This window comes from Oikopleura dioica, chromosome 2, assembly GCF_907165135.1.
Source record: "Oikopleura dioica chromosome 2, OKI2018_I68_1.0, whole genome shotgun sequence".
Lineage (NCBI taxonomy): Eukaryota > Metazoa > Chordata > Appendicularia > Copelata > Oikopleuridae > Oikopleura > Oikopleura dioica.
The window spans coordinates 8,569,463-8,578,031 of NC_137292.1; the positions used below are offsets into that span (position 1 = coordinate 8,569,463).

Genomic DNA, 8,569 nt, shown 5'->3' on the forward strand with positions numbered 1-8,569 from the left:
AAGGATAGTATGTTTCTAGCGACGTTTCGTGAGCGCCATCATAAACGGTCAACTCGTTCGAAAAATTTTATTGTCGCTGATGCTCTTCAAATCTCCAGTTTCAAATTTCGCCGTGTGGAATAGATTCTTAGCGCTAGAATCAGCAAGTCGAGAAGAGGGAAAGACTTTCCAACCGAGGCTGATTTCGCTGCCAATTTCTTCGATTTCATTCCACATTTTTACTTTTCGCTGCTTGTCAGAGTAACCTCGAAAGGTACAGACAGTTTCGCCGCTTCTTCGGATGAACTGGTCGACTTCAAAGGAGTACATGTGTTTCCCTCGGTAGTCGCTTCGGAACTCAAAGTCCGACTGTTCTTCTATGATCGCGATGGTATTTTGCCTGTTGTCGTCCCAGATGTGCTTGGTCACGACGGATTGAGTACCAATCAGGAGATATTGCTCTGGGTGCTTCGACGGGTCTTTGGTCAGATATGAAGCGAATTCTGACGAAGGAAAGGTGGGCTTTCCCTTGACAAGATACTGCACGAAGGTTCCGTCTCTAGCGTCGATTTTGTACATCAACTGTTCTTTGAAAACAACAACGCAGGGCACTCCTTTTTGGCAGTCACTAGAAATGGCTCTTGAAAATCGAATGAAGCAAAAACTCACCTGTAAGATTCAACAGTATTGTTTTCAATGGACAGAATATGATCCAAATCTTCCAATTCATCGAATTCCGAGTCTTCGTGAAAATGAACTTTTGTTATTTTCCCTTCTTTGTTGTAAAACAACCCTTCGATGTACTTGTGTCTAAGACCATCAGTGTTATCGTCATTTTCAAAGGTCTGCGAGTACATGAAGATATTGTTGGCGATCGGAAAATCCCACATTGATTTTCCGTGTTCGTCATAGGCTGTTAGTCGACGGGACTCGCCTATGTCTAGAGGAAGGGGATAAATGAAAGAAGAAGATTGTTTCGTGGTCTTTACCGGATGATTTTTCACGGAGGAAAATGTACTCAGGGAGAACGGCATCTTCCAGCGTCTGGTACTTTTCTATCTCAGCTTTTCGATCTTGCCCAAAAGCGTGAGAAAGTGCAATAAGATGAAAAAACGGGAGGTGAACCATCGTTTTTGACCAAATTAAGAGCCCGATTACATATTGCCTGAAAAAGATAAGAATTTTCAACGATGATGATCAACATTGGTTAAATTAACCTAATAAGAGATTTTTGACAAGTGGCAGTACAGTAAGTTAAACAGTCAAGATCTAGAACGCGCCGCTTTGGTTTGTGATGCCCGGCACGGGGTTGTAACTCGGCGGTCTTGGTGGCGGCGCAAAGCCAGGCATCGGCGGTCTCATGCCGGGTGGGCCGCCCATAGGAGCTCCCATTGGGGCGGGCGCTCTCGCTCCAGGCATTCGCTGACCCATCATCCATGGCGGCACCTGCTGCATGCCACCTTGTGGCGGGAACATGCCTCCACCTCCCATTGGAGCCGGTCCTCCAGCACCACCCATCGGTGCTGGCATTCCTCCTCCGCCAGTGCCGCCCATTGGTGGTGCGTTTCCACCAACTCCATCGGCGAACATCCTAGTACATTTTATAAGAAAGTCGAGAAGGGATGAACTTACGTGTGCGGTCGATCGTTGGTCGCCATCGGATTTTGAGCAGCCAAAAGTCTCTCTGCAGCAGAACCGTGTCGCTCTCCCTTTCCATCCTTTTTAAACGCGAAGCTAAATTAGGAAAATGTTAAAAGTACGGTAGAAGGTGGTGGACCCGGCGCCGGACTAATGCGACGTGGCTTTGTGAATAATGATGAATGTGTCTGTTTTTGGAACGTCGAACCTGATTGTAATGGGTCTATTGCAGAGGTATTGTCCGTTCATCGCTTCTAGCGCAGCGTCGGCAGCCTCGAATGAAGAATAATTGATGAAAGCGAATCCTAAAACAGATTTATATCCAAAGAAAATACGGCAGAAAATTGTCACCTTTGCTGTTGCCAGTGTCGGGATCTCTCATAATCTTGGGCGTCTGTAAAATGACACCGAAGGCGGAAAAGGTATCGTAGAGCAATTTTTCGTCGATTTCTGGGTCCAAGTTTCCGATAAACAAGTTGGCTCCAACATCCAAATTCTTCTGGTGCGATGACGCTTTATTCACTCGAACTAGGAAGGGATGAAATTCAAGCAAAGAAGACGGTCTTACCGGGTTTTCCAAATAGCTTAATCATGTTTAAAATTTTGATGGCGTAATCTGCGTCCTCTTCTGAAAGAAATTCGACAAAGCCGTATCCTTGATGAGTTTGAGTGACTCTATCTTTTGGCATGTGACAGTTGACGACTGGCCCAACTAGAAAATGATCAAGAAGACGTTTCAAAACATCAAAACGAACCCTGAATGAACAACTCTGCGAGTAAATGCTCTGTAACTTTCTCATCCAGTCCACCAACGTAGACTGTTGCGTCCTGATTTCGTTCCGTCAAGGACGCCATTCTGAAAATTCAACAATCAAAAGCAGCCTACAAGTGAGCATTTCGAGCATTAAAAATGATGAACACTTAATGATGAAAAAAGGTCGAGAATTCACCAAAAAAACGAGTCCTATGGCGGGTCCCCGATCTTTTTAACAATGTCCTCATAAAAATGTGAAGATAAGTGGCAGTCGATACAATACGCTTAAAAATGTACAGAGGCTCCGTCTTCAGAATTATTGCCCCTATAAAAACTTCGTCAATTCAGCCTCTTTTCTAAAGCAAACCGAGAGCTGTTGCGCTAGAGAATGCGAGTGTGTCGTCGCCGCCTGAGAGTCCTTGGCTCCGTGTTTTCTGGCCTGCTCGTGTCTGGCTTCCGTTTAATTGCATTTCTGAAGTTTTCCTGGAAAGTTTCGAAGAAGGGCATCTTCATCAGTTGATTTTCTTTCAATTCCTGCTGGAAGATTTTTCGCAGCTTTGGCATTTGTTTTGGGTCCTTTCCGACTTGGTAGAGGTAGCGAAGATCAGTGACGATCACTCTCGTCCAGGCAAGCACTAGAAAACAACGATAGAAAAATTCGTATGAAATCGTATTTTACCAAAGACGCCGCAGTCGTCCGAGTTTTGTTGTGCTTGAATGTTTGTGTTGTTTCGAATGCGCCACTTTGTGAGCCTCGAGTTGTCGCCTGGCGGGTAGTTATTCTCGAAGAATTCGGCGAGTTTTCTGATCATATTGTAGTCCTCTGTTTCGAGAAGGCAGTCCATTGAGTTGAAGTAAGAAATCGTCGTTTCCCGATACATCGCCAAAGCCAGGGTCCAGTGGGAGTTCAAGTTGATCGGGATAAAGACGTCTTTGTTCGTTAGATCTACAGAAAAATTACTGTAAGAGACGTTTCGTAGTAGCGGAGTACCTGGGACTCTTTCTACATTGCCGCGCATAAGGCTGTCAGCGAAAAAGGATGATAGCACGACGAACTTGCCATCTTCTATTTGCAGGGATTTCAAAGACAAAAAACAACCTTTGGTCGAAAAAGTCGACTTTATCGAAAATTAAACATCGGCTAAGAGGAAAAATTTCGTATCCCGGTAGCTTTTTGATTCTTGACGACCAGTTTCAAATACTCGTTGATGATCGCGTCGTTCAACCATTCTTTCTCTTCAAGCGTGCACAAATCCGCCTCGGTCAGATTTCCATTTCTGTCCAGCGGCTTCGAAGCTTTCAAGACAGCGCTGTTCTTCGCAAGTTCTTCGGCTAACTTGTCGTATTTGTCCTGCAGTTTTTTCAATAACTTTTCGTCTCCCTTGATATCTCCGTCGTAGATTCGACCCAGGTGCTGGATTCAAGAAAACGAATCAAAAAAATAAGAGGAAAATAAAATTACCGTGAGAACTCCATCGAATGTTGGTTGTTCTCCTCGGCCGATAGCTACTTCGATGTAGTTTTTGATGATTTTTCGACATTCCCATAGGTTTGGAAGCCCAGGGCGTTTTGATAAGCAAACGAGATCGTCCGAATCTGACATTTTTCCGGATTTCTGAATTTCTGAGTACGGAATGAAGAAATGTTACTTTTTCATTGTTTACATTTAATTTTATTCAGACAAATAGCTTTAGGTACACCTGAACCTTCGGATATCATAGAATTATAGAAGTTTTAAAGTTTCATTTTATCCTTTTTTTTATAAATATACGTCGAAATGACAGTATAAATGTTGATAACAATGACAGTTCACTCAGTTTGAACACATTTGCCTATTATTTATTTCCGTTTTTGAGTTTTCTCTCCTTTTTATAATTTCGCCCTCATTTCGCCTTTCTGAGAGAATCACTATCTCAGCGCCACATCATTTTAAACTCGCGCGCTGATTGGTCGCTTGCGCTGAGCTTTTCCTCTATTTTTTCCTTTTTGATCGAGAAATATCAAGATAATGGCGATTCCAACAGAAGACGAATACGCCGATTTCCAGCGTCAAATCGAGCTCCAGAACGAAAAACCAGAACTGGCCCAAGTCTGGGTCCAATAGAAAATACTGTAGGAGCTACAGTAACTGTAGGTTGCTTGAAAAGTGAGAATGTTTGATTTGACCCGAAATTAGGAGAAAAGATCAAAGAAAAACGCGACGAAGACGGGACGGTTTACCAATGGGACGAAGTCCAAAAGCCTGGTTTCCAAAAGTCACTCAAGACTTTCTAGCGCAGTACCAAGCTACTTATGGCACGATGCGAGAGCCGATTCAAGCGCCAGACGGGACAAAGTACAGTTGGGACGACGAGAAGAAAAACTACTTTGACGAAAAAGGCAATCAGCTGCCAGAAAATGGCTTTGATCATGAAGGAGTAAAGTATACGTATGACATTGAAAACTTGAGATGGCTGGCTGATGGAAAACCACTAGGAAAGGGAAGACAGATTTAAGGGAATCAGCCAATCAGAAATCAATTCTCATTGATCGAGCCAATCAGAAATTCCCATTTGCCCACTAATCGTTCCCTTTTTTCTAGAGCCAAGCATTCTAACCATAAACGTCGTTTACTAAACTTCATTTATGATTTCTAATCAGATTAATTGAATTTGACTATTGTTGACTCCATTCCACTCCGTGAATGTAAATCGCTTGTGAAATAATCTATTAAATTTTTTCCGTGGCAAAGTCCACATCTCTCCAACTATCCTTTAAAATCTCGGTTTAAAAATTCTCTATCCGTCAATTAATCTGATTCAAAGCAAGACCCTGCTTCATAATTTCACCGGGGCCACTATTGTTAATAGTCTTTTGATGATGTCGTCGTTTATGTCTCCCAAATCAGAATCAAACGGACAGGCATCAACTTTCACAGACGAAAACGGGCAAGTCTTCTTCTGGAACGAAATGAAAAAGCTCTGGGTAACTGAAGCTGGCATGTCTTACGATCCAGTGACGCAAATCTATACTGATCTTGAAAGTGGGAAAGTCTACGATCCTCAAAAGATGGAATGGGTGCACCCCAAGAAGCCAAAAGCGCCAAAGGTCGAAAAAGAAGGCTTGATAAAAACATCGACAAAACGCAAAAAGGCGGAATGGTTTGATGCCGAGGAAACGCAAATTAGCGCAGTTTATGTTTCAAATTTGCCGAAAACGATCACAATAGAGAAGTTTATTAATTTGATGAAAAAGTGCGGCTTGCTGAAACAATGCGAAAAAACGGAAAAGCCAAAAGTAAAATTATACACGGACGAAAATGGCAAATTCAAGGGCGACGGATTGGCACATTATTTGGCACCAGAATCGGTCGATTTGGCGCTGCAGATTTTGGACGAAGAAGAGTTTGAAGGAAGCAAGATCAAGGTCGAACTAGCGAAGTTTGAGATGAAAGGCAAGTTTGACAAGACGAAGAAGAAAAAAGGAATGAATAAGAAAGAAAAAATCGCGGCCAAAAAGTCGAAAAACAAGCTTCTCGGCTGGGGAGGAATGGGTCTCACTTCAGGAGCCGAAGATGTCAAGTCTAAAAGAGCAAGATATGAAAAGGTAGAGTTTATAAGTGATGTGGATTGCTTATGTTAGTTTTTAAGGTCGTGGTGTTCTCAAATTGCTTCACAGTTGAAGAAGTGGCGCGGGATCCAACGATCATTCTAAAAGTTCAAGATGAGCTCAGAACTGCTTGTAGTGGCTTTGGCAATCCAAAGGTAAGACCGTTTTGTCAGGATATCCAGGCTATATCACCCTCCTTTTGTCCCCCTTTTTCATTTCTTTCTAGAAAGTAAACATGTTCGATGGTCACCCAAACGGCGTCTGCTCAGTCGCCTTCAACTCTGCCGAAGATGCCGATCGCGCCATCGACGGCCTCGACAAACGACTCTTCCGAGGAAGAACTCTTCAAGTGAAGCGCTGGGATGGCGTCACAGACTATCGCATCGAAGAAACTCAAGCGGAAATTGAAAATCGCGATTCTGCCTGGAAAGAGTGGCTCGAAGACGACGACGAAAATGACGATTAAATTTAATCAAACAATTTAAACGCTGCGTTTTTACTTGTTGCTGATCACTAGCCAACTGTTCCAATATTTTCCAAATTTGAATACGATATAAAAAAGAAAGAAATTCTTGCACTTGAGCCCAGTTCTGGGATCGGGAGCCTGTGTTCAAACCTGAGTCAGGGTCATGAAAGAGATTTTCATTTAAACCATCTTTCAAGACCCTGACTCAGGGTTCTACACAGGTAACCGAGCCCAGAGTTATACTGAAGTTTGAATCGTTTGTTTTTTGGCTGATTGATTCTGAACTATGTTCAATCAACAAGAAAAACAATGAATAGATAGTGCCTCAAATCAACTGTAGACTAGAGATCCGCTCAGCTTTTTTTTGCTACCTAGCCGGCTTATTTATTAAGAGGGAGTGAGCATTCTTGTTAGAAAACACGGCAGGATTTGGGAGGAGCTTTGTCATGAGAAAGAAACGCTAATTACGGGCTCTGGGCCAAAGGCGTAATCAGCTTTTCTATCTCAAAAACGTCTTTCACAAGGCCGGTGGTATTTTTCATTTTTTTTTGAGAAAGAGAGAGATACATTCCGTTATTTTTATTTTTCCTTCTTCGCTAGAATGTCAAACGAACTGGCTGCGAAGCTGGCGAGACGATGTCAGCTAAATGAAGACAAGTCTGGGGAGAAGGACTTGGGCGCAAAGCTCAGCTGCAATTACAGAAGTGTTTACGCAGGTAAATCGATGGAGAGGGGAATCGTTTTTTAATGGTGATTTTTTAGAATTCAAAGAGTTTCCACTAAAGAAGATCAGAAGCCTTGAATCGAAGTTCAAGGAGCGGATAATACATTTATAATTTACACCAGTTTCCTCAGAGGCTGCTCTCGCTCGGAAACCTGTGTAAAACGCCTTAGTAAGTATTTTAATCAGGCTTTATTAAATGGCCGAGTGCCCTTTGCAACCCCTGTTGGTTTTAAAGCACTTCTCAGGATTTCTACACAGGTTGCCGGGTCGAGCTCAGAGTTTCATTATCATATCAAAATTGAAACATGTAGTTATCGCTGAATTTGAGCAATTTGACCAAGACAAAGACAACGCGCTGAATATTGAAGAGCTGAAAAAGCTGATGGAGGGCCTTGGCGAGCCGCAAACTCACAGGGCCGTGAAGGACATGATCGCTCTTGTTGATGACGACAAAGACGGCAAAATCAGCTTCAGGGAGTTTTTGATGATCTTCAGGGAAGGGGGTCATCCTAGCAAATCCTACCTTGACTATTGACTTTTGATGACTCTCGCGATAAAGAAAACAGGAGGAAGGAGAACTTGAAAATGACTCAGGCCTGGACAAACTTGCAAAGCTCGCTGAAATTGACGTATCGTCTTCTGTACGTTTTTATTTCCAAAACTCAGAGTTCAAATGAGAGATTTTAGGGCGTCAGTGGAGCCAAGAACTTCTTCCAGGCAAAAGTGGCCGCGTTTGAACAAGAATCGAAAATCACAGATGAAATTCGTCAAGAATTAGAGGTAGGTTTCCACTTTTTCTGTTCCGTTTTTCATTCTTTTTAGGCGAAAAAGCAAGAAGCAGAAAACGCCCGTCTCAGACGCGAAGAATTCAAAAGAAAACAAAAGCTCTTCGGCTAACGAATTTCACAAAATTGAAGAAAATCCGAACTTTTCAACCTTTCACGTACTGTAAGAAAGTAACGCTCACTTTACCTGTTACAGTATTTCATGACTTTATACATATATACCTACTTCTTTGCTCGTATCTTCGTTATTTTCTGTTGCGGGTGGACAATTTCAGCAATTTTATTAAAAGAAAATGTGTTTATATAAGAAAAAATAAGCAAAAACTGCCTTATCCATCATTTACTATCCGTTTCTACTAGTAGTGCCCAATGAAAAAAACTATCGCAATACTACCTATTTAACCCGTTAACAGGGTGGTCGATTTCGCCTACGCTTTTGCCTGTCGGTGATTGAGTGAAATCAAGGATCCGAGGTTGTGATTGGCTACCCATTTCCACGCGTGCAGGTCAAACCTGCACGCCCTTGTTAACGGGTTAACCATTCGCTTCCAAAAAACAACAATCTTGAGTTTCCCTGACCGTTTATATTCGTTCAACAAACAAAAAACGACCTCTATTTTATAACTTTAAATCCT

At 42.5% G+C, this 8,569-nt stretch overlaps 5 protein-coding genes across 5 annotated transcripts; 2 read left to right on the plus strand and 3 right to left on the minus strand.

The window, feature by feature from the left end:
• Positions 1 to 48: 48 nt before the first annotated feature.
• LOC145696209 (uncharacterized) lies at positions 49 to 1,169 on the minus strand. The gene is made up of 3 exons (XM_081773207.1): positions 969 to 1,169; positions 649 to 919; positions 49 to 607 (listed from the first exon to the last, which is right to left on the minus strand). The coding sequence occupies exons 1-3, from the start codon at positions 1,105 to 1,107 to the stop codon at positions 49 to 51; spliced, it is 969 nt and encodes a 322-aa protein (XP_081629333.1). The 5' UTR covers positions 1,108 to 1,169.
• Position 1,170: 1 nt separating this feature from the next.
• Positions 1,171 to 2,498, minus strand: LOC145696210 (splicing factor 3B subunit 4-like). The gene is made up of 6 exons (XM_081773208.1): positions 2,373 to 2,498; positions 2,186 to 2,329; positions 1,969 to 2,145; positions 1,826 to 1,922; positions 1,612 to 1,713; positions 1,171 to 1,570 (listed from the first exon to the last, which is right to left on the minus strand). The coding sequence occupies exons 1-6, from the start codon at positions 2,470 to 2,472 to the stop codon at positions 1,249 to 1,251; spliced, it is 942 nt and encodes a 313-aa protein (XP_081629334.1). The 5' UTR covers positions 2,473 to 2,498; the 3' UTR covers positions 1,171 to 1,248.
• A 2-nt stretch (positions 2,499 to 2,500) lies between these two features.
• Positions 2,501 to 4,030, minus strand: LOC145696208 (sentrin-specific protease 1-like). Its single transcript, XM_081773206.1, has 6 exons — positions 3,834 to 4,030; positions 3,542 to 3,785; positions 3,363 to 3,437; positions 3,051 to 3,317; positions 2,739 to 3,006; positions 2,501 to 2,696 (listed from the first exon to the last, which is right to left on the minus strand). Exons 1-5 carry the CDS (start codon positions 3,972 to 3,974, stop codon positions 2,753 to 2,755), a joined length of 981 nt encoding a protein of 326 aa, XP_081629332.1. The 5' UTR covers positions 3,975 to 4,030; the 3' UTR covers positions 2,501 to 2,696; positions 2,739 to 2,752.
• Positions 4,031 to 4,379: 349 nt separating this feature from the next.
• Positions 4,380 to 4,881, plus strand: LOC145698097 (uncharacterized). Its single transcript, XM_081775301.1, is given in 3 exon segments — positions 4,380 to 4,419; positions 4,548 to 4,604; positions 4,607 to 4,881. Coding segments are annotated over 3 exon segments (357 nt in total). The 3' UTR covers positions 4,867 to 4,881.
• Positions 4,882 to 5,215: 334 nt separating this feature from the next.
• Positions 5,216 to 8,535, plus strand: LOC145698098 (17S U2 SnRNP complex component HTATSF1-like). Its single transcript, XM_081775302.1, has 9 exons — positions 5,216 to 5,956; positions 6,001 to 6,114; positions 6,186 to 6,423; positions 6,950 to 7,141; positions 7,188 to 7,238; positions 7,476 to 7,642; positions 7,707 to 7,790; positions 7,837 to 7,929; positions 7,972 to 8,535. The coding sequence occupies exons 1-9, from the start codon at positions 5,228 to 5,230 to the stop codon at positions 8,044 to 8,046; spliced, it is 1,743 nt and encodes a 580-aa protein (XP_081631428.1). The 5' UTR covers positions 5,216 to 5,227; the 3' UTR covers positions 8,047 to 8,535.
• Positions 8,536 to 8,569: the final 34 nt, after the last annotated feature.

Coding starts and splice junctions, on each gene's coding strand:
- LOC145696209 (XM_081773207.1), bottom strand. CDS start 1,107: ATGGTTCACCTCCCGTTTTTTCATCTTATTGCACTTTCTCACGCTTTT. Junction 920..968: donor CCTCCGTGAAAAATCATCCG/GTAAAGACCACG, acceptor CCCTTCCTCTAG/ACATAGGCGAGTCCCGTCGA. Junction 608..648: donor AATACTGTTGAATCTTACAG/GTGAGTTTTTGC, acceptor AGCCATTTCTAG/TGACTGCCAAAAAGGAGTGC.
- LOC145696210 (XM_081773208.1), bottom strand. CDS start 2,472: ATGGCGTCCTTGACGGAACGAAATCAGGACGCAACAGTCTACGTTGGT. Junction 2,146..2,185: donor TAAGCTATTTGGAAAACCCG/GTAAGACCGTCT, acceptor ATCCCTTCCTAG/TTCGAGTGAATAAAGCGTCA. Junction 1,714..1,825: donor AATAGACCCATTACAATCAG/GTTCGACGTTCC, acceptor TTCCTAATTTAG/CTTCGCGTTTAAAAAGGATG.
- LOC145696208 (XM_081773206.1), bottom strand. CDS start 3,974: ATGTCAGATTCGGACGATCTCGTTTGCTTATCAAAACGCCCTGGGCTT. Junction 3,786..3,833: donor CATTCGATGGAGTTCTCACG/GTAATTTTATTT, acceptor TCTTGAATCCAG/CACCTGGGTCGAATCTACGA. Junction 3,007..3,050: donor GGACGACTGCGGCGTCTTTG/GTAAAATACGAT, acceptor GTTGTTTTCTAG/TGCTTGCCTGGACGAGAGTG.
- LOC145698098 (XM_081775302.1), top strand. CDS start 5,228: ATGATGTCGTCGTTTATGTCTCCCAAATCAGAATCAAACGGACAGGCA. Junction 5,957..6,000: donor AAAGAGCAAGATATGAAAAG/GTAGAGTTTATA, acceptor TTAGTTTTTAAG/GTCGTGGTGTTCTCAAATTG. Junction 7,239..7,475: donor AAGCCTTGAATCGAAGTTCA/AGGAGCGGATAA, acceptor TCGCTGAATTTG/AGCAATTTGACCAAGACAAA.